The following is a 24,246-nucleotide window of genomic DNA, read 5'->3' as shown; positions in this document are numbered from 1 at the left end:
ATAAAATACGGCAATATCATAACTAAAAATCTACCATCTTGTTCAACCTGATTACTTGAAGTAGAGCACTTTCAGCTGGTTTGTGTGAACCTTGAACATAAATGGAAGGATACGTAAACATTTTCAGTAGCACACCTTTAATTTATTGACCTATGTAAAAAAAATAATAGGTCTAAAAAATTCAGAACAGTAAAAGAATATGCAAAAGGGTATTTCTGTTTCTAGAAGGCTATACAAATATGCAAAAAGGAATAAGTTATTTTTTTGCGTGTCTTTTTTTTTTTCCAAATTTTTCCCCCAAACTTCATTTTTAATGATACAAATGACTAAGGACCAGTTTAACAAATCATCTTTATGTATATATTACATGCTTTGGAATATAGATAGAAAATGTTCCCCAAAAGTTGTTCAGAAACTTCTCTATTCACAATATGAACAAGAAACCTATATAAAAGAGGGGGAAGGAGCACCTTTTACGGAATTCTGGAGCAGAGTAAGGATGACAAAAAAGATCCATCTAGAATATGGAAATATTTGTTTAAAAAAAAAAAAACAACCCAAAATATCCTACAATAAACCAGAGTGAATTAGTTCTTCCAAGGAAAAGTATGAGGTAGTTTTAGCCTCATAATTAAATCTACTGCAGCTTGCAGGGTTTTTGTTTTTGTTTTTAATGACTAATCTTGTTTTTGTCACTTGTGACTTAGAACTACCAGGGGAATCCAGACAATATGCTTACTTCTCAAATGTTCCCAATTTTAAGGCACGCGATTCATCTAAGATGATGTGGGTTTTGTGTTTTTTTTCCTCTATATTGTGTTGGGTTCTCTCTGTATCACCTTAAAATACTTTTTTAAACTCTTGGTTATAAAGGTTTTCCATATCAAGTCTGCCATTGCAATGACATCTACGTTGTAGAGTTACCAATAGCTCATCCTGCCATTGGTGTAGAAAGGAAAAAAGGAACTCAATGATATTGTACCTTAGAAAATTCTCCAAGCAGACTTTGTCAGTTACTCAGTGGGCTGCTTCATTTTCCCCAATCTGTTACCATAAAGTTATATTACAGGATGCTACGGGCATAAGTCTTTCCAGAACCCATTTTATGGTGCTTATGAAAACCATCACTCTTGATAATAGCCTAAAAACATTTACACTCATTCAGAACTTCATGAAAATCCAGCTTTTCTTCAAGTAATTTTCCAATACTGTCAAAATTGTTTGTGTCTGGGTAGACATAATATATAATTCTTCGCCAGCTCACAAATTCAAACTTTCTGATGGTGAGCAGTGACTAAGGAGCTTCTGGCTTCCCTTCTCTCATCTTTCTGAATTGTGCTCTGAAATTTCCCCTGTCCTTCTTTCCTCTTGGAGACCCTGAACGCACTTTTCACAGTTTTGAGGTCTGCCTTCAACAACTTTTATTCCCTTAAAAAGTGCTTGCTCTTGGTAAAGGCTGAGTCCTCCTTGGCAATGGTTCGCATGTGGTCTCGACCTTGCTCTGTTAGGTTAGCGCCTGGCCTTGGAAAGGCGGGTTGCTGCTCAGGGGTTTTGTGCGGCTTAGTGTGTGATTCACTTCCGGGGCCACGGGAGTCCTCTCTTCCACCTTGGATGCCTTCAGGTTTCTACAGCCAACAGCCTTCTGGGAAGACGAACACATTTTGCAAGGCACACTAGTGTGAGAATGCAGTGCTTGGTCAAGAGGCCCAACTGCAGTTCAAACTAATGTTCCAGGCTTTGAGTCTTCATGCCAAAAGAGCCTCTGCTCACTACTTTCCAGGCTGTCCTCCAGCTGGTTTCCATCTGTACCGCCCAGTTGACCGGTCTCTGTGTATGGTCTATGAAAGGAAACCAGAAGAGTTACAACTTGTGGTCCTTTTTATTCCCAGAGTACAAAGATTACTACACTTAAAGAAGTTAGTAGAAAACGCTGTTAAGAAAATTATCCAAAACCCAGAAATAAGGCAAGGGCTGACTGCATGTTTTTTCAACATCATACTGGAACATGGTCTCACAGGCCCATGCAGGGAGTATTTACTTCTCTTGAGAGATAGACTTTTGTCTAACTTACATTTACCATGTATGTGGACCCAGACTGTGTTAAGTTACATGTTAGCTTGGAGGTTTTTGTTTGGGAGAAATACAAATAACTTCTGTCTAGTAAAAAGATTATCATTATAGTTTTATTGCCCTGTAGGATATTAACTGGTTTTGTATTGAACTGAGTAATCTTATCTCAGTACTCTCCCTTTCAGTGTGTGGAATTCAGTCTCTTGAATTATCTGGGAACCAGCTTTAGCATTCTGTTCTCTCATGAATGAGTTAAGTGCATCTTTGACATATGCTCATTTTCAGTTTGTGTGAGAGTCGTATTTTTGACTTTTGAAGTATTTTTGACAGCTACACTTTAAGCATTCTTCAAATCAAGGGAAATATACTAGATGTTTTTCTTAGAAACAAAGGAATATATTTAAAGGGAGGCAAAGGTACCTTGGGACATATTTTCTATCCCTAGGGTATATGGGTCAAGTGTAAATTATAAACAGCATCACATAAAAAAATCACAGGACCATTTGGAAAGTACACCCAAAAGAAGGCATCCTATTATACAGACCATCCCAATAAGCAAAACCTCATTCCTGTAATAGTAGGTTAGAATAGGTTAGATAGTTAGTAGCTTTCTTTTCATTTTAAATTTCAATGTCTTTTAGTACAGGTGAATAAAAAGTCCTTTGGAAAAGGACTTTTTATTCACTGCAAAACCAGATATTTAGTGTTTTTTCTAATATAAAAACAAAGGCAGATTTCTGTAACTTCACACATCAGTCAGAACAAGCAAAACTGCTGCTATGCAAGAAGCAACACACAGATTTGAGGGACTGTACTTACTACAGCTGGCTACACTTAAAAGAGAATTTAAAACTGATCTCATTTCTGGAGACACAACCATTCTCCGGGACAGAAGCCCTTGGTTTTGCCTAGTAATAGGTAGAGTTCGATAAGGAACAGGATGGGAAATGGAAAACAGGAAGTGAAAGAAAAAAAGTTATTTGTAAACAGTTTGCAGCAGCACAGCCAGGAATTTGACTATATTACATACTAGGTAGCATGAGAGACTTCAACATTTCTAATTTTAGAAAGTTTATGCTGCTGACAGTTATACTACATCATACGAGGAAAAAAAATTTTATTGGTATACATTTGTAGTTTTCTATAAGACGTGGACACTGAGGAAATGATCTCTAAATGACGTGTGCTTCATTTTTAGAAACATACTGATCTACGGGTAAGTATCTCAAGTCTTTAAAAGGGCAGATCTAAAGTTTTTTATCTTTATCTTGAAACCCAATTTTTCTCTTATTTTAAAAACTACATTGTCATTTAAAAAATGCAGTTTTAGAGCAAGTTTCTAAAGCTTTATGGAGGATTGTTATTATACTTCCTTATTAATAATAGGTCAAGTTAAATTGATCAGACTATGTTATACTAAAAATAAAATCCTAAACAAATGGGTAGAAATAAGCATTCTTATAATTCTCTGGGCTAGGAGGGTACGTTGGCAAATCTTTCTAGTAAGCAAGAGCTCAAAAAATATGCTTTTCAATTTCATGTGTTAAACCCACTAATTGGACTGTGTCCTAAGGAAATAATATGGAATTCAGACAAATATTTTGCACAAAGATGCTAACAACAGCATTATTTACAACAACAAAAAAAAGAAAATGTAAAAGCCATTTAAAATCGAACTATGGGAAACTGTTAAAGTATGGCATATTTATTGAGTGGAATATCATATTGGTCACATAAAATCAGGTTTAAAGAGTTTTGTAAAAAAAAAAAAGGGAACACATTTATCTTAGGATGTTAATTAAAAACCTGGGATGTACAATGAAGGATATACAATTTCATGTACAATGAGGGATGTAAAATAGTATATATATCATTATGACCATGTTAAAAATGGATACAGAAAAATGGGGGAAAGGTGCCAAAAATGCTACTAGCTACTATCTCTAGATGGTGGAATTATGAGTAAATTATTTCCTACTTACTTATTCCTCTACTATTTTCCTAATTTTCTACAATGAGCTCATATTATGTGCACATGCACACATACACAATAGGGATCTTTAAATAGTTTCTAATTTCCTGTATACCTTGCCCCTTCTGACATCAGACTCTGCTATCAAGCCACGTTGGGCTGGCTGAAATAGATGGACAGACTTGGTAAAAATAGATTTTCTCTAAAAATGCTTAACGCTTCCTGAGTCCAATGAAAGTAGTGTTAAAGATATTAGAACTGTCTAATGACCAGAATGGTTTGTTTTATATCATTTCTAACTCAGTCAACAAAAAAGGAAAGCAGAAGTATACAAATAGGAAACTTATTTGCAAGTGTATTATACAAAATGATTAGAACTCAATTGAAAAAGTTCAGCTCAAATTGTGGGCCAAAGTCGTCCTGCTCTTAACTCATTGGCAAGCATTATTTACAGAAGTCCAAGCTATCTGACGTCCTCTGGGGTATATTTTCATTAAAATTCTATTTTGAGCACACCCTTTGTTGAGTTGAGACAATTGGGCCTAACATTTCAAGCCAAGAAAAACTTTTGCTAAATATGGAAAAGAAAAACAAGGCTTTTGGGGTTGAATATCTCCAATTTGCTTATAACACTGAGAGTTTTAATGAGAAACTAACCTCAAATTCACCAGTATTCACCTTTAAAAGTTATAGTCTATGTAAGCCTCCTATGCCTGAAGCAATCTGACTTGAGAAAAGCAAAATTAAATTTTCTTAAAAACAAAAAAACAGAACATGCTTTACTTCTTGGTACCAGAGGTACACATTATATGCTGTGAGAAAGTGATCAAGGAAAATGACCACTTCAAATTTAACGCCTCCCACGTATGCAGAGAATTGAAAAACATGTAATCCAGAGTTTGCAATCTTTTTATAAATCACATTTTAACAAATCGCCTTTCTCTGTTTCCTCTAAATGTTTACAAAGAACCACTATAACAGACACACAGGACAGCTGGCTGCGTCTGTTGCTTCTTAATGAACACAGGGTCAGACACAGAAAGGCAGCAAATGTTTGAAATCAAGCCCACCAACTGTCTGTGAGGAATCTTGCTATGAACAGCCTTTTCTGGCATAGAGAAATTTTTCCTGCAAGGTTCCAGAAGAGTGTCAAATGGGCATATCAATAGTACAGTTTCTGGTACAGCGATTAAAAAGAACTCTTCGGACACAGAATTTAATGTACAGGACTCTAAGAACAGGGTCAGATTTGAATGAGCTAGATTAAGCACCAACGAGCTACTCCTTAACGGGCCAGATATTTTTGGCTTTGTTGGCCATCATATCTCTGTTGCAACTACTCTGCTCTGCCCTCACAGTACAAAAACAGCCATAGGTAATATGTAAATGAATAAGCATGGCTGTCTTCCAATAAAAATTTATTTATAAACATGAGTGGTGGCTGGTTTTAGACTATAATTTGACAACCCTTGAGCTAGATTACTTAGTGTTCATAAAATAAAATTGGATTCCTGAATTCTTTAGACCAGGAACAGGGTACTAAAATTTCCGAGCATTGCTTTCTCACCTGCCTGGAGAGGGCAAAGGATTATAGATGTTGCCATAGCAGCTGGTGTAGGAAGGATGTGCCGGGGTCTCGTATTCAGATAGCCCTATGGTTATCTGGGTCCTCCAGTTCCCAGAAGCATTTGTAGAAGACACTAGAAACAAAAATGAAAGAGACAAAATCAGTGGGACTATTCAAAGTGAGAATTGTTTAGGCCATGTAGATATACATTATAACCAGCTGTGTGTAGGGTACAGCTTAAAAGCCAATGTCTGGAACCAACAGAGTTCTGATTCCAGTTTGGTCACTTACTGGCCATGTGACCTTGGGATTTTCCCAAAATAGCTTATCCTCTTTAAGCTTCAGCTTCTTTATTTGTAAAGTGGGGATAATAATATAAATATATTCTGTATAGGGATGATATCAGGATTAAACAAGCTAATTTGTGCAAATACTTAGCACTGTGCCTAGCAATAAATGATAACATTATTATTATAAATGTGAATAAAGTTAATGGAAAGACACACTATAAAAAATAACCCAAAAGACAAGGCAGAAAAAAAAAATCTCATATATTGAAAGACTCTTCCCAGTGTCCCAGTCAGGCTGTTGTGGCTGGATAGCTTCATAGGCTTCAATTGTAAAGGTAAGACGACAAGTTTGAGCTTCTTGGAGACCTTTAGAGGAAAAGTATCCCATACGTTGATTTGTTGAGACTTGCCTGTTTCCCAGCCAAAGGCAATATCAGGCCACTAGCAGGAACAAGGCACATTTTTGCCTTTTAAAAAAAAGGTTTGGGGGTGGGGTAGCGGAAGCTAACTAGTATAGGAAAGATTTCAGGAAGAAGAGATTTAGTTCTTCTGAGGGACTAATCTGGAACAGGACAAGGGCATACACAAAAAGGAATGAAATAATGCCATTCGCAGCAATATGGACGGACCTAGAGATTATCATACTAAGTGAAGTCAGTCAGACAGAAAGACAAATATCATGTGATATTGCTTATATGTGGAATCTGAAAAAAGGATACAAATGAACTTATTTACAAAACAGAAATAGACTCACATACTTTGAAAACAAACTTATGATTACCAAAGGGGAGAGGTGGGGGTGGGAGGAGGATAAATTAGGAATTTGGGGTTAACATATACATACAACTGTGTGTAAAATATAACAAGGACCTACTGTATAGCACAGGGGATTATACTCAATATTTTGTAATAAGCTATATGGGAAAAGAATCTGAAAAGGAATAGATATACATATATGTATGTCTAACTGAATCACTTTGTTGTAAACCTGAGATTAACACAACATTATAAATCAACTATACTTCAATTAAAAAAAAATACATTTTTTTTAAAATGGTAAAAAAAAAAAAAAAAGACAAGAGCACAGTTTGGGAGCAAAACCTAGCGAATGCCTCATCACTGGGCGTTTTCTGTCCTGTTTCTAAAACCAGTCCTGCCCCATGCCTAGGCTGCACGATGCCACGCCAGTCATCCAACCCTCAACCCCCCCGCACTGCTCCTGGAGCCTTCCAGCTCTCCTCCATTTCCTGTTTCTGGCGACCAACCTCCTCCTCTTCTCTCTCACACCCGCAAAGCACATGTGACCAGTGTGGGACAAACACATTTCAAAACTCATCCGTGGTCCTGGATGTCATAAGGTTTTGACTCAAAGATATAACATTCCCACTTGAAGCTTCCAGGAAGGTTTCATAACTCGAAGCCAGGGGCTGTGAGGCATGGTGGTTAGGATGTCAGAGCTGTAACAGAATTCCTGCTCCACCACTAACTAGCTTCGGAGCTTGGGCAGGGTCATTTAACCTCTCTAAGTCAGAAGTGCCTCAGCTGCAAGATTAGGATAATAATAATGCACATAACAACAGTACTCATTACCTAGAACTGTTGCATATATTAAGTTAGTGCCTATAAAGTGCTGAGCTGGCTGGGTGGCACAGGTCAGTTGCCAATAAATGGTGGCTGTCCTTACGACTAAAACTGAGTCACCAGGAGAGCCTTTAAGTGGCTGCGAGGGATTACAAAACCCCTGACTAATTCAGCAAATAATCGAAAACTTATCTCTCCCTGAGAATGATGTGTGCTTGTTGTAATACATTTCTGTAGGTATAAAATGTGGATAGGAATGAGGAAAATTCCAAAAAGGACTTCTGGGAGCACTGATTCCATCCCTCTAACTCCTTAAAACGTGATGCCTTTCGGCCAATGGGTCCAAACCCTGCTGGCATCAGCAAGGCTCACACCCTCACACTGGGTCCAGGAAATGTTATCTGCATTCTCACCTTTGCCCCAGTCAACGGCCAGGAGTGTTGAGTTACACCTGCTTCTCCCCGGCCTCGCGGTTTAAAGAGGCACCGCCCCAGCCCTGTGTCCTGATGACCCTCCGCGGGCATCTCAGCCCTCTTTCTCTGGTTTCTGAAAGTTTCTCATGCAACAAACACCCCAAACTTGAAGGGGAAGGAAAAGGAGTTCTCTAATCAGAGCCACAAATAAGAAATAAATACAGAAGCATATGTTAGATGTGGTAATAAATGGGGAAAGTCCAAGCAGAAGTCCAAAGTCCCGCACAAATAAGAGAACCCTAGAACCCAAACAGAAATCTCCATGGAAATGCCTCTTGTCAACATTAGGAAACTTTTAAAGGAATAGTATTCACTAAGGATCACACAATGATTCAGGAATCCCTGAGCTATGTCTCACTAAGGTGTCATGCTTGAAAGAGGGGGGCAAGCCTCGTGACCCCAGCTTTTCATGCAGTTCGAGAATTCATTCGTTTCTTAGAGCTTTAACATTGCTTAATTTTCATACATTCCTCTGGTGGCTAACTAGACCGTGAACTCATCCAGTCAAGGAACTGGCTCAATCTGGCTCCTCGTTATCTATGCTTGCTTGTTTGCTGAATAAATGAAACCCTGGGCAGACTCTCCTCTTAGGCCCGCATTTATCTCCTTAAAGTACACCCAGCACAGCTGGAGGTATGCAGTAAGTCCTCCAGGAACAGTAGTGGAGTTAGGGACCAAAGTCAACACATGAAGAGAACACTTCTAATCAAAATTATCTTTGAAACTCCCTTAAATCAACCATAAAGTGGAATACATATGATTACTGATTTAAGACCTGCAAAGTACTTAGAACAGTGGTCAGTAAATGCCACCTCATATCAGACTCATCAGAAGCCTTACACAGGGACCTGAGCATTCGGAAAGAACTGCCTTTAGGTGATCCAATTCCTGGTAGTCAACATGGAAAGATGTATAACCTTAAATGGTTTTCTGCTTACCAGAAGGATTGATGCTATTCTTTTAACATATCAAACCTCAATGCCCAGAACATTTATTTACTTATTTATTTTTATTGAAGTATAATTGATTTATAATGTTGTGTTCGTTTCAGGCGTACAGCACAGTGATCCAGTTTACATATGTGTGTGTGTGTATATGTATGTGTGTATGTGTGTATATGTCTGTGAGTATATATATGTGTGTGTGTGTATGATGTTCTTTTTCAGATTCTTTTCCCTTATAGGCTATTACAAAATATTGAGTATCGTTCCCTGTGCTATACAGTAGGTCTTTGTTGGTTATCTATTTTATATATAGTAGTGTATATCTTTTCATCCCAAAGCCATGAACACTTTAAAGAGATGTGGCTGTCAATTTTTACCTAGAAAAGATAAAAATATATGAAAGCCCCTAACTCAGGGCAGCACAGAGAGTATGGGCTCAATGAATGTTTGTTGGACTTGAATCTGTGGCTCCACCTAATGACTACCCCTCTCCTGACCTTGGGTCCCAGTCTCACGACCCGTTAGGAGAGTGGTCTGGAGTAGGCGGGGGGCCCGAGGTAAGTGAAACCCGGAATTCGAGTGCCTCTGCGGCGTTCTTACCTGACGAGTAGGAAGACGCACGGCTGCTTGGAGAACAGGGTACCTGCAGCCCAGCAAAGCCCAGGCTTCTCTGCGATCCCCTGTCCGAGTCGAAGCTCGTCTGTGTGCTGTGGCCCTGCTCCTTTTGCCCCGAGGCGCGCTGGTACCAGCCACGCAGGTGCTCTGCCACTAAGGCCTTGTGGATGTTTTTGGTGATGTGCTCTGACTTGGCGGCAGCCTTCCTCGGCAGCCGGAGAGTTGCATATGGGTTATGGGGTACCCGGTCGACCTCGTCTTCATGAAAGGACCTGCTGTAGTCCCTCGGGTGGTCGTATCCATAGTGGGCCGAGGACCGGTAGGAAGGATTGACACTGTACTGTCCTTCGGTGTCGTTCTCGTAGACGTAGCTGCCACCGTAATAAAGATCACACTCTGTGTATGGCGTGTACCCGGCAATGTAGTAACTGGAAGAAGGCTGCTCCTGACTCTTTGAGTAGACGCCATTCCTCAAGCTATCCTTTTGCGCTAGGTTGGGCATGCTTCCTGAATTTGAAGTCGAAACATTCTGCTTCTTGGACCTTCTCCGACCCCTGGAGCGAGTGTCCAGAGTCTGGGTGGTGTAATAGGGGCCGGCCACGGGTGTCACACAGTAATACTCTGTGCTTGACTGGCTGGTGTAGGAAGACCCATCATCCAGGATTTCTGTGCTGCTGCTTCTTTGGGATTTGGAGAGGGAGAAAAATGGCTTATCGTGGTCCATCTCGGACAGCAGGTGAGACTGGGACTCGAGGCTTCCACTCCGCTGGCGGCAGTGCTGAGATGCAGATTCGGGTCTGAAAGAGGAGACAGGCAAACTTATAAAGACAAAGAAGGAAAGGAGGACCGAGATAAGAAAAAAGGATACTATGTTGAATGATTTAGTAGCTCCTGAACTGCCATAGGATTTTTAAGGTTTCCAAAGCTGACCACACAACAGAATCTACTGGGTTCACATGGTAAAAATGAGAAAAGAACTGGGCAATCCACAGCTTTCCACGAAAATAGGGAAGATAAACTGGTGATGTATAACCTACATCAAAGCCTAGGAAAAACCCCACATGTCTTTGTGTGGTTCTTTCTTCCAACAGGATAGCAGGATACATAGACTAGGGTGAAGGCAGTATTCGTGGGGCAGCAGAGTCTGGCTCCGACATTGGAGACATCTGGGTTGAGTCACGGCTCCATCAATTCCCAGCTGTATGAATGTGGACAAGATATTTAACTAATCGCTCTTCCTCCTCTGTAAAATGAGGACAAAAACAGGATCTAGTATCTCCAATCAGACTTGTTGTGGGGACTAAATAATATAGTGCATATAACAGCACAGCCATCAATCAATACTTCAAAATGTCACCGTTGTCATTACCTTCCTGCTCACCAGCGAATAACAAACGGTAATGTCTGGCTGGAAAAATTAAGGCACAAAAAATCCAATATCTACCCAAAGTATATTTTCAGGCACATTTTTTTGGCTGACATATCTGACTGTTAAGTGCACAGAAAAGTAGAGCCATAAAATAAAGTCCCACTGCAGAAAGTGATTAAAAACACGGCAAAGTAAGACAAAACCTTAAAGCAAAAGTCAACAAAGACAAAGCAGCTGGGATGAAGTGCTCTTACTCCAAGTGGCTGCTGCTGTAGGCGTTTCGGGTAAGAACGGGTGTGGTGGGCATGCTTCGTCCTCCCTGGGGCCGCCTCTCCAGAGTTTTGTAAGGACTGCTGTGTGTCGACAGCATTTCTCTGTGATAGCAAAAAAAAAAAAAAAAAAAAAATTCAGGAAATGATGAGCCTCCCAACATCTCTGGCAAACTTATCATAAGCTGATTAGAAATTTATGGAAGAGGGAGGGATAAATTAGGCGGTCGGGATTAACAGATACACATGACTATATATAAAATAGATAATCAACAAGAAGCTATTGTATAGCACAGGGAACTATACTCAACACTGTCATAACCTATATGGGAAAAGAATCTGAAAAAGAATAGATAAATGTATAACAATCACTTTGCTGTACACTTGAAACTAACACAACACAGTAAATCAAATATGCTTCAATATTTAAAAAAAAATAGATAACCAACGAGGACTTATTGTATAGCACGGGCAACTCTACTCAATACTCTGTAATAACCTATGTGGGAAAAGAATGTGAAAAAGAAAAGAAATATGTGTATATATATATATATATATATATATATATATATATATATAAATCATGTTGCTATACACCTGAAACTAATACAACATTGTAAATCAAATATACTCCAATATAACCTAACATTTAAAAAAATAAGATAACCAACAAGGACCTACTGTATAGCACAGGGAACTATACTCAATATTTTCTAATAACCTACAAGAGGAAAGAACCTGAAAAAAAATTATACATACGTATAACTGAATCACTTTGCTGACATGTGAAACTATCACAACATTGTTAATCAACTATACTCCAATTAAAAAAAAAAAAAGAATATAAGGGGATGGTTCCTGGACCTGAAGGGGAAGAGATGGAGTCTGGACACACAAGGATTATTTAGGTGCATTAACTGGACAATAAACAAATACATAAGTATCCTTCCCTACTACACTTTTTTCTAAATCTTCATCAATGAATCATAATACTTCAAAAAAAAAAAAAACTTACTGGAAGCTGAAGGAATGGGAACATAAAGAGATAAGTGGAAAAAATGTCTTTGTGGTTTACTGTCCTGGTGCATCTTAGATGAGTCTTAGGGGAAGCACAAGTGATCTGACTCTGAGTCATAAACATGCAGGAAAAAACTAAAAGACTTTTAAAAAAGGGTGTACCGAGTAAAACAGATTGAAAGCAACTAGAGCAAGGGCAGCAAATCATTTTCCTGTGAACAGTCCCATAGTAAATATTTTTGGCTTTGCGGGCTAGATGAGCTCTGTCCCAACAACTCAACTCTGCCCTTGATGGAAGACAATATGTATGTGAATGGAGGTGGCTGTGTGCCACTCAAATTTGACCATGGACACTGAAATTCAAATTTCATACAATTTTTATCTCACAAAATATTACTGTTTTTGATCTCCCCTCCAATTATTCAAAAATCTAAAACCACGTTTAGCTCACGGGCCATACAAAAATAGGTCACAGCATGAATTTGGGCAGTGGACTGTCATTCACAGCATCCTTAAATCACTTTGTCCACCTCCCAGCACAGTGAGAACACAATTTGAAGTTAATTTTGTTAATTAAAAATGGCTTTGATTACACTTCACTTGTTATAAAATCACATCAAGTTCATTGCAAAGAAGTTTAAAAATACAGATAAAACATTTAAATGCCCATAATCTGATACCTCAGATAAACCAGTCAACACTAAACATTTTCAGATATTTTTACTAAACACATATACTTATACTTATAAGCATTTATACTTTTATTGGGATTAACATACACACACTACTATGTATAAAGTAAATAACCAACAAGGACCTACTGTATAGCACAGGAAACTATACCCAGTATTTTTTAATAACCTATAAGGAGGGATTTTCTAGGTGGCGCAGTGGTTAAAAATCCGCCTGCCAATGCAGGGGACACAGGTTCGATCCCTGCTCCAGGAAGATCTCATATGCCGTGGAGCAACTAAGCCCGTGTGCCACAATTATTGAGCCTGAGCTCCAGAGCCCGTGAGCCACAACTCTTGAGCCCATGTGCCACAAGTACTGAAGCCCATGCACCTAGAGCCTGTGCTCTGCAACAAGAGAAGCTACTGCAATGAGGAGCCTGCACACCACAATGAAGAGTAGCCCCCCATCTAAACAACTAGAAGAAAGCCCGTGTGCAGCAACGAAGACCCAACACAGGCAATAAATAAATAAATAAATAAATAGAAATTAGGATGTTTGAAAAAAAAACCTATAAGGAAAAGAATCTGAAAAAGAGTATACATTACATGTGCACACACACACGTATATGTATGTATAACTGAATCACTTTGCTGAACACCTGAAACTAACATGACACTGTAATACAACTATACTTCAATTTTAAAGAAGCACTTATACTTTTAACAATAAAAAATGAGCTCTTACTGTATAGTCTCTTTCAAAACTCGCTGGGGAAAAAAAACCCAACTCGATCTAACATTTTATGTTGCTTAATATTCACTTGCACTGTTATTTTAATGAGTGTATAGCATTCCATTGTGAAGAGTGACCATAACTTTAACAATCCACTAGTTGAGCATTTGGGCTGTTTTCATGTGTCCCTGGTATAAACAATGCTGAGATAAGCATCCCGTAGTTAATTGATTCAAGAGGAAAAATTCTTAGAAGTGAAATTGCTAGGTCAAAGACCAAACCTATCTTAAGCTACTGGGGATGGAGGCATAATAATTTTTTAAGATAATGATTTTCCCAGTAATAATTCCTTTTGCTGAAATAGCTTTGTTTTCCCTCATATGATAAACACACTTGTCCGGTGCTATCTGATAGGACTTTCTTCAATGATGGGAAGGTGCCTCCATGTTCTGCCCAATAGCATAGTCATCAGCCACATGTGCCTATTAGGACTTGAAACGCAGCTGGTAGGACTGAGGAACCGAATTTTACATTTTATTTACTTTTAATTACATTGGACAGAACAGCTGTAGCCACTTGGATCTCTATTGTTTAAGGCAACAGTTCTTAGATGCTGATCTACAAACTGGGGCTAATAGGAGATCAAAGTTTTCACTGGACTTTGACAAATTAGAAATATAACAAAGTGTTGGTTTTTTTTCATGAGTGAAAAACTAATCTAAATAATCTTCCTTTATTTTGAGATTAATTTCCATCTTCCCTGAGATGCAATATAACGTATTGGCTAAAATCACATCACAGGCTTTGGAGTCAGGCTACCTAGGTTCAAATCACAATTCTGACATTTACTAGTTGACGAACCCCAACAAGTGATTCATGCTTTCTGGTCCCTGGTGTACTTATCTGTAAATGGTAAGGATGGTAGAAACACAACCAGAATTGTTGTGAGGATTAATTTTATGAATACATATTAAAACACTTCAAACAGTGTCTGGCACGTGGTAAGTGTTAAATAAGTATTATATTATTGTTATTACTATTACAACAATGACTGTATTTTGGATATGTAAATGTCATCCCCCCCTGAAAATCATAGTGCTGTTTGTTTGAACATTCTGATTAGGCAAAAAAAGTTGGTAATCCTACTTTGGGCCCTGATTTAAAAAACAAACAAACTAGTATTGATCCACGCAGCCAAACTCTGAGAATCATTGGTCTGTCATCTTTTTAAAAGTTATTGCCCTGTTGTTATTGCCCTGTTGTTATTGCCCTGATATTTACTTGAGACACTTGAGAAAAAGCTGTATCATCTATTTTACAGACTAGAAATGTACTGAAGTCCCATTTTCATTTGAAAGTTCAGAAGTCAGTTCTGTCACTTGGTTCGGTAGAGTGGTATTTAATGACAGTTTCCTGAGACCATGGGTGATGAAACAGAACTTTGGACACTGTACCCAAATTCAGATTATAGTTAATGTTCCTATAATTGAAGTCAAATAGACTTTAAAATCAAGGAAACACCAAGTGCGTTTTAAAATGTCTCTTTAAAAGCACTTCCATTTGCTGCTGACAACAAATAACTGGGTTAGTTTCTATGCTTTGGTTTTACAACATAACCCTTTTTGAAAGAATAAATAGGATAACACAGAAATGGGTTGACTATTTTGGAGAAAAGATCTCACAGCAGTGAGGCATTTACCTCACTGATAATGTGACTTCTTACCTGGACTGTCTGGTGTCCACAAACTGTTCATTGATGGACGACTTTCTGAAATGGATTCTCTCAATACCGAGAGACTTGGGAGGAAGAATTCTTGGAGAATGAGGTACTGAACTTGATCGCTGCCCAGCAAGAGTGAAGGTGTCATTGGCTGTAATAAGCAAATGAATGAATGAATGAATGAATAAGAAGATAAATAAAGTAAACAAATACGTTGCCAACACCCCCCCCCCCCCCCCCCCCCCGCCAAAGAAAGTGGAAGATCTGTCTGGTGAGCAAAGTGTTCTTCCAAAGATGATATTTTTAAAACTACGTGTTTCAGGAAATTTATTTTTATATTTTATACAATAGAAAAAAGAAATTACTGAATGTTCTTGTGGGGCCTGACCCAACTTTTGCCAACTCAATAGCAAATAAACATCTCAGGTGGAATGGGTGATATTATAGCTTTTCTAGAGTTATATTACAGAAAAACCTCCGTTTGTAAAGGGCCAAGAGGAAGTTGGCCTGTAAAATTGGCCTGGATCAGTTTTGTTCAGCTTTACTCGTAACATTCTTAGGCCTTTTTGGCTGACTAAAGGCTCATCCTATCATGAAAAGTGATGAAACTGATTTATGGTGAGTCACTAGGGTCTCTCACTGCTGTTTGTATTTCCAAAGAGGAAAGGCATCCACGACCAAACCTCCGCTCAAAGGAAGAATTCTGAAATGGTAGACTTTCACGAACTATACCATTTGGGAGAAGACAAAGCAGTATTCTGAATTCTTTAAACCACATCAGATAGATAGCCAGCATCTCTGCTTAAGCACGAGGAAGGGATTACAAGGAAACACTATCACTTGATTCCATCAAGAAATGTGTTCCATCATTTCAGGTCATTACAGTAGACAAAGCGTACCTCTAGGAAACCAACATAATGACATGTAACCCAACTTCTAAAATGTGTGTTTCTTCCTAAGAAATATAAAATAAACTCCCACTTATCCAGAATAAGTAGACAGTGATAAGCAAAGTCTACATTATTTCCTGGTGGTGTAGTATAGCCTACACAACACTAATTTCCTGGTTTTGGTATTGGACACCAAATATATAAGATGTTACCACTGGACAAAGCTGAAGGACTCTGTATTACTTATGCAACTCCTCTATAGTTACTTCAAAAGTTAAAAAAAAAAAAATTCCTACAGAGCCCTACAAATCCTTATCAAGATACTTATTTACTTGCGTTATGGTACTCTGATTTCCTGACATCACGTGTTTTGTATGGTACTGTATTTAATGCTGAGCTGACCTGTGTAGAAGTTAATCCTAATCCCCCTTTCCCAGCCATTCTGCATAAATGTAAGTGAGCTGATTCCACCTTTCCCAAAAGAAAAACAGACTTTCCTTAGCTCAAAAAAATTCTTAATATTTCGGAATATACAACATTTTAAACTGAAAAGGGGGAGCAACTTACGATCATCGTAGGTGGTAGTGTCAGACAAGGAGCTACTTTCTGATGGGATTATGTCTTCTGTGAATAAAATAAACTGCCTTTAGTATCATGGCGCACTTGGACATCCCTAATAGTTCAATAAAACCCTTTTGCATGGAGTACATCTTATTTTTATTTAGATAAACACAACTAATTACAGCACATTAGGAATAATTATTGTTAAGAATGGACTCATTGACTACTGAAAGTATAAACATCTTACATACTGTACAAATATTACATTGGATTAAAGTGGAAGAGACGTTGAGGACCCTCCTTTGAGAATTTACTATACTGTTAGGATAACTTATTTTTTGACCCCTGCCCTGAAGAGAAGGGCCTTTTCTTGATAAGAGCGTGGACATCTGTGGTGCATAAGCATCTCAGTTAGACCAGGGTTTCTTAACAGTGGGTGGCACTACTGACATTTTGAACTGGATGATTCTTTGTTGGGGGGAGCTGTCCTTTGTACTGTAGGATCTCCAGCCTCTGCCACTGGATACCAGCACCACCCCACCCTCCGTTTTGACAATCAAACATGTCTGAAGGCAATGCCAAATATTCCCTGGGGTGCAAAGTTGTTCCTGAGTGAGAACTACTGAACTAGACAGACCTGGGTTCAAATCCTGGTTTTGTCACTTACTGGCTGTCAGACCCTGGGCAAATTATTCAATCTCTCCAAGCATCATTTGGCAAATCTCTAGAATACAGGTAAGAATAGTACCTAGTGTTTAGTGTTTCGGCAAGCATCAAATGATGTAATAGATGTGAAGCCCTTAGCCCAGCTCCTGGCACAGGACAAATACTCAATAAATGTTAGCTACACTTATTACTTTGGTTACCTGAACACATCATTCTGGTGAAAAAACTCTGGTGGTTGAAAATGCCTATAGTGATCTGATTATCATTGGTGTTCATCAAATGTTATGAAAGGGGTTTAGCAAAAAGCCCCACCTCAGATGTGCTGATGTGCTTTGGCAAATCACTCCATACTCAGTGTCAAGGATGGGCAAGGTTACCGGCAAACATGACACCTCAGTGTAAGCTTCGAAGCCATTATGAAGTGAACCTCCCCATCCACTCTCAAATGTTAACCTCTATGAGAGCCAGACGGACTGTCTCTTAATTGGAGACACAGTAGAGCTTGAAGGCGAGCTGCCAGTATAGTCAGCTGTCAGGCAGGCGTTAAAAACAATCCACCCAATATATGCTCAACCACTGGCACCAGTGCTGCCCAAATGTCAGTTACTGAAAAGGATAACATGTGAATCTTACACAGTTGGGGATGAATGGGCCACAACAAATGGCTATGAAAGTTAAGTGCACTGCTAATCATCCATCTCTGTAGGTCCAGAATGTGGCCACCGACTAGGCCAACTGGATTTTGCATCCAGAGTCGAAGCCATCCTAAATTTCCCAGCTGTAGTTGACGCACACTTGTGTGTTGACGTCTGTGCATTCACTTTCCAAAAAGCGGTATCTCTGCTTTACAAATCACATGCCATGAAGCCAAGTATACTTTAAACCTCATTACCATATTTTGTCAAACTAAGATGTATAATTACTCAATGTCCCAGTAAAAAAAGAAAAAGTACTGCTGATCATAACTATAACACCCCATCTAGTATACGAATTATCCCAATTTCACAGATGTTTAAATGGGGGAAAAAAAAGTCTTGGAATCAAAGAAACAGAATCATATTTCAACCAATGATGAAGGCTAAAAATCGTGGTAATAAATATGGGAGGCCAACTGGACTCGAAAGTGACCTAAATGAGATTTTTTTCAGTTTACTTTTTTCCTGAATATTAAAGTTTTAGATATACAATATTGAGAATTTTGAAAATATGGAAAAGAATCAGGAAGAAAATTAAGTGACATGAAAGTCTACAGCTAGTAATATTTTGAACTCTTTCCCAATCAGTCTTTGTGTGTAAATATTTGTACAACATCAGGACCATGTTATGGTTACAATTTTGTATTCTGCTTTCTGAATTTCGTAACATAATACGAACATATGCCCAAATCTTTAAATAGCTTCCATAAATGACAGTAATTGTAAAAGCTCTTTTCTATCCACATACGTTGGACAGGTCCTTAAAAAAATGTATGGTCTGCTGCATTAAAAACCTTTGAGAAACGACTAGGTAGGGCCCAGTTCTCTTAATGTCCTGTGTTTTCAAATGTATTTCTTGCAATGACATCAGGCCACTTAAAGGTGAATCTGTCTTATTAGGAACCAATATCGCTGTGAAAGCTTTTTCATCCTGAAAAATTAAAGCAATGCAATAGTAATAGTATTACAATAGTGAGAAGGTCTCTGAAAACCAAATTAATATACTTGTAAGACTGAAATTCCAAACCATTTTTATCCTAAGAAACCTACAATTAATTCTGTTCTTTCATCTCCCACCAAATGAACTGGTTTGGAAATGGTACTTTCCACCAAGAGGACTGACTTATGTGATTCGAAAAAACCCTTACTAATTACTAACCTGGTAAGATAACTGTTGCTTTCTGGCTGGGTTTCTTTCCACATCTAATTCGGTATTCATTTATTGCATTTTCAATCTCCTGAAGCTTTTTCACAGCATCCGTGTAATCTTGCTTTCGTTTCTTCTTCACGGTTTTACAAAGGTCTGGCTCGTTGGCAAGTTTCTTTGCAGCTTCAACCAGCTTTTGCTGTATTAGAAAATTGCTTTCCAGTTCTTGCAAAGCAGGGTCCTGCATTTACGCAATGACAGGGTTTTATTCTTATGGACACACACACTCACTCTGATATGTGCTGGACAATAAAATTTCTCTTTTTCATGCATTCTCAAATCAGATGCTCTCTGAGAATAAAATCTTGCTAAGTTTTACTGCTTAGGTATTTCCAAACACTTTCCCAGAAGACCTCCTCCTCCATTTAGTTTAACTTAATAGTCCAACTTTCTTTCCTTTTCAAAGAAGGGAATGGCCTTCCATTCTTTCAGTTGGTTGGATGAAGATCATATTTTTCAAGAAGGATCCTTCACCCCAGATTCACAGCCAGAGAATGTTATATTCACATGCACAGCTTTAGAAACAGATACATCGAGGTTTGATTCCTGTTTGGGTGATTCCTGGTTGCATGACCCTGGACATCTTGCTAAATTTTTAACGCTTCAATTTTTTTCATTTGTAAAATGGAGATAACACCCACCTTATGAAAGTATGGAGAAGATTAAAGGAAATAATGTATGTGCAATGGTTAGTTCAGAGCTGGGTATACAGTGAACACTCAATAAACAGCAACGCTCACTTTACGATTAATGGAAACCACTATCATTTTCTAAAGCCAAGATGGCTAAATTTCCACAAGAAACAAGAGTAGGGTCATGGTGTCTGATGACACGCAAGCGAGAAACCACCCTCTATACTGGCTACCAAATCTTTTAACTTTATTATACCTAAGTGTTATACATGTGTTACCTCATTGAATACTCCTTGCATCCCTCAGAGGGAAGAACAATCATCAGCCCCATTTTATTGATGCTAAAACTCGAGAACTGGGACTTCACAGAGGGTCAACGATATGCCAAAGGCTACTTGGTTTTAAGTGGGAGACTAGCGCTGGAGTTCTTAATTCTTATAATAATGTTTCTCAACTTATAAACATTTAGAGTTCATTTAATGCTCTTTCTGTCTGGAGGGGTAAAGCCATGAGAGAGAGCTCAGTTTTAACTAGACTGTGCATGAAAGAAAGAATTCAACTTGGTCTCCACGATCAGATCACTTTTAACTGGTGGGATAAAAATGTACAGCAGTCACGCAAAAACCAAAGGAACAAGTCAGCCACATTCAGCTGACAGCTCTTCTCTCTCACTCTTGATAGAAACGCTCAGCGCTGGTGCTCATACCTCTTCACTTGGCAGCTGGTTGTCATCTAACTTGAACGAGGTACCTATACGCCTTCTGACCTGAGGAGGTTTCTCACCTACGTTCAGTGGATACTCCTTTGGCATTTTGCCTGTGAGCTCCTATAAAACAAGAAAGAACCAAGAGGGAGATCACTGACCCTGGCCGCAATTGTCAAATGTGATTTAAAGTGCTCCCCCAGAGCAGAAGACACTCACAGCCTCCCGCACACAGATCTTCTTAAGCTCTTCAACTTTTTTCAGGAGTTTTTCTTGTAACAGCTTTTCCTTCTTCTTGAGTTCAAGGATTTTCTCTCTCTTTTGCTCCTCACTGACTTCTGAGTCTTGAGAACCTGGTGGGGGGATTGGGAGGGAGGGCAGGGAAGGTTTATACAAGGCATGTTTCCTTCCTTTTTAAAAGACAAAGGATTTTCAAGCCAAACCTGCTATTTAATAATAGTTTATTTCTTTTCTCCTTGTTTCTGAACATAATAAAAGGAAACTGGAGAACATTTTCTCATGCTTCTGGGCATCCAACAGAGCCTGATAATAATATATGCCTTCTGCATTTTGGTTCAGTCATTTGAGAAGCAATGATAAAATGCTTAACATTTTAGACACACCCAAGGAAAAAAAATTCATTTTTCTGAGCAGGAGAGAAGGTAAGATGTTCCTTGAGATAGTTGTTTAGAACGTTCTTTTAGAAAGTAAGCAAGGCAAAGGAATATTCTATGCTCCAGCTCCAGCTGATTCACAAGCTGACAATGGGACTAGATGAGAAATTATTTTTAGTGAAGTTACATATACTTAGTGATACTCTTCTCCAAAATTTCCTCAGAGGAAGGGCTCAGGGGCAAAAATCATTTTGGGGGTGAGGTGGGGTTCAAAGGTTGTAGTCATGGTTGAATTTATGTTAAATGGATAACTAGACAACCGTCTGTATCAAAACCTACATACTGGGGAAAGAAAAAGGTTATGGACCTTATGGGGAGAAAATATTCTTGCAAGCTACCCTGAGGCACTCACTAACTTAGCATCTATTGTTAATTATACAAACTGACTCTATAATTTAACTTTCTTCATACTCTTTTAAAAATGTCAAAATTTTATTCAAAACAGCTATCTACTATAGGTTTTCATATGGTTATGTATTCCCAAAATAATGGGTTAAAAGATACATTTAAAAGTGGTTGGGGACTTCCCTGGTGGCGCAGTGGTTAAGAATCTGCCTGCCAGGGCAGGGGACATGGCTTTGATCCCTGGTCCTGGAAGATCCCACATGCCGCAGAGCAACTAAGCCCATGCACCACAACTGAGCCCACGTGCTGCAGCTACTAAAGCTCACACACCTAGAGCCCATGCTCTGCAACAAGAGAAGCCACTGCAATGAGAAGCCCATGGACTGCAACAAAGAGCAGCCCCCAATCACTGCAACTAGAGAAAGCTCCTGCTCAGCAATAAAGACACAACGCAGCCAAAAAACAAAAATAAAAAAAAGTGGTTACAACTGAAAAAGTGAGAAATAAGATAAAGATTGCTTGCACGCTCTCTAATCCAAAAATATTACCTGAGGAGATTAAACTGCCGTTGCTTGCCATGATGAACTGATTTTTTGCCTCTAGTGTCACCATTTTGGAGACCCTTGGTGTTCCCGTCTCGGTCAAATCCATTGCAATATCGTCTAAACTCCTGGCTGAAGGAATTTTTGCCTAATATAACATTGAAATGGAATTCAGTCAATTAAACCTATTTCAAATTAATAAAACAATTCAGTTACTACGAAATAAAAATGTCAACACAGGAGACAATATAGAATTTTTATATACTAAAGTGATATTTTTCAGAAAAAAAAATTGCAGCTTTGTAGCTAAAACGTTTTAGTAACTAGGCATGATTCTTTCTCACGGTATAGTTCAATATTAACATTAAAACATCCTGCGTGGGGCTTCCTAGGTGGTGCAGTGGTTAAGAATCCGCCTGTCAATGCAGGGGACACAGGTTCGATCCCTGCTCCAGGAAGATCCCACATGCCGCGGAGCAACTTAGCCCGTGCACCACAACTATTGAGCCTGCACTTTAGAGCCCGTGAGCCACAACTATTGAGCCCATGTGCTGCAACTACTGAAGCCCACGCGCCTAGAGCCCGTGCTCCGCAACAAGAGAAGCCATGGCAATGAAGAGCTCGCACACCACAATGAAGAGCAGCCCCCATTCTCTGCAACTAAAGAAAGCCTGCACACAGCAAAAGAAGACCCAACACAGCCAATAAAATAAATGAATGAATTTATAAAAAAACAAAACAAAAACATCCTGTGTGTACACACACATACAGGCATGCCAAAAAGTTGGCAAATCTTACAACTTTCAGATGAGGTTATACATTGCCCATCTTTCAAATGAAAGAAAAACTAAAACAATTCGTAGCAAAGTTTAAAGCAACAAAACTCGAGGAACAAAAACCCATGTGCTTGCATCTTTTCTGAAAAAGCTTATCTTCTGAACACAAAGCAAATGAAGGACAGGACTTTGTCCTTATAGAAACGCTTCTAGTTACTCACTTTGCTTTGCTTCCGATCCAAGTAAAACTGATGCTGACTAATTGCCATTACCCAGATGGACTTGATGAGAGAAGAGTTCGCATACCACGTTTGCACAAAGAGGCCGCTTTGCCCGAAGGTTCTTCTGGATACTGAAATCCTGAAAGATTAAGGAAAGCACTCAAATGATCTATCTCTGGCCCAGCACGACATAAAATGTACCCAGTGAGTAATGTTGTAACAAAGCTTCTCCTTAATTGTTCTGCCTCTGCCACACTCTTGCTGTCGGGGGCCAAGCTTCTGATGTTCTCTTTTTATGAGAAAACCAATCACACCTGCGTTAATAGCGTTCTATAAAAGCAGCATATTAAACAACACATACACTCAAAAGCAGATAAGAAAATGGGTAAAGAATTTGAAAAAGAATAGATACACGGGTATGTATAATTGAATCACTTTGCTGTACACCTGAAACTAACACAACATTTTTAATCAACTGTGCTTCAATATAAAATAAAAAATAAATTAAAAAAAGAAAACGATTACTAACTAATATACCAACCATATAATATTTTAGAAAAACCTAAGTCTAGTGTGGTTACGTGTATAAATACACACACTCTGCATTCCAGTGCATGATACTGGAAATAACAGAAATTAAATAAAACATAGAAATTAAATATTTTTTTAAAAAGCAGATGAAAAGTAGCCACATTGGAGGCTGTACTAAAAACATGTAGTTAAAGACCACAGGATGTGCAGGAGCAGTCCCTTCCTCAAGGTAAGAGAGCATCTCAGATCCGGGTAGAATTGTCTGGCTCTGGAACTATCAGAGGATGACTGTAACAATACTGTCTGAAAACATGCAGGTCCCAAGCTGGTCCAGAGTACTGCTTATGCACCAGATGGAAAGAGGAGAGAGGGTCAGAGGAGGAGAGAGCAAGAGAGAGAGAGATGGGGGGAAGGCAGACACTGTGAGGGGGTGGGGGTGGGGGGGTAGGGAAGGGCACCAATGTTCTTTGTAGGAATTTGCCTTATCTCTTCGGGTCATCATTTTGTCA

The 24,246-nt window shown here is 38.9% G+C and overlaps 1 protein-coding gene across 3 annotated transcripts in view; it reads right to left on the bottom strand.

Moving 5' to 3' along the window:
• Nucleotides 1–332: 332 nt before the first annotated feature.
• FRMD4B (FERM domain containing 4B) overlaps nucleotides 333–24,246 on the bottom strand; it is a 325,403-nt gene continuing 301,489 nt past the window's right edge. For all 3 annotated transcript variants that reach the window (XM_057705042.1, XM_057705041.1, XM_057705043.1), the window contains 11 exons: nucleotides 23,207–23,345; nucleotides 22,216–22,357; nucleotides 20,868–21,001; nucleotides 20,652–20,771; nucleotides 19,266–19,494; nucleotides 16,752–16,808; nucleotides 15,298–15,445; nucleotides 11,136–11,255; nucleotides 9,498–10,309; nucleotides 5,610–5,742; nucleotides 333–1,838 (listed from right to left, as the gene is read on the bottom strand). In XM_057705042.1, the coding sequence (XP_057561025.1) occupies nucleotides 1,718–1,838; nucleotides 5,610–5,742; nucleotides 9,498–10,309; nucleotides 11,136–11,255; nucleotides 15,298–15,445; nucleotides 16,752–16,808; nucleotides 19,266–19,494; nucleotides 20,652–20,771; nucleotides 20,868–21,001; nucleotides 22,216–22,357; nucleotides 23,207–23,345 (2,155 nt within the window). In that variant the 3' untranslated portion in view covers nucleotides 333–1,717. The remainder of the gene's footprint in view (nucleotides 1,839–5,609; nucleotides 5,743–9,497; nucleotides 10,310–11,135; nucleotides 11,256–15,297; nucleotides 15,446–16,751; nucleotides 16,809–19,265; nucleotides 19,495–20,651; nucleotides 20,772–20,867; nucleotides 21,002–22,215; nucleotides 22,358–23,206; nucleotides 23,346–24,246) is intronic.

The sequence above is a fragment of the Hippopotamus amphibius genome, chromosome 13 (genome assembly GCF_030028045.1).
Source record: "Hippopotamus amphibius kiboko isolate mHipAmp2 chromosome 13, mHipAmp2.hap2, whole genome shotgun sequence".
In the NCBI taxonomy this organism is placed as follows: Eukaryota; Metazoa; Chordata; class Mammalia; order Artiodactyla; family Hippopotamidae; genus Hippopotamus; species Hippopotamus amphibius.
Note: the sequence above shows the minus strand (reverse complement) of the source record. Positions and strands in the feature narration are given on the sequence as shown.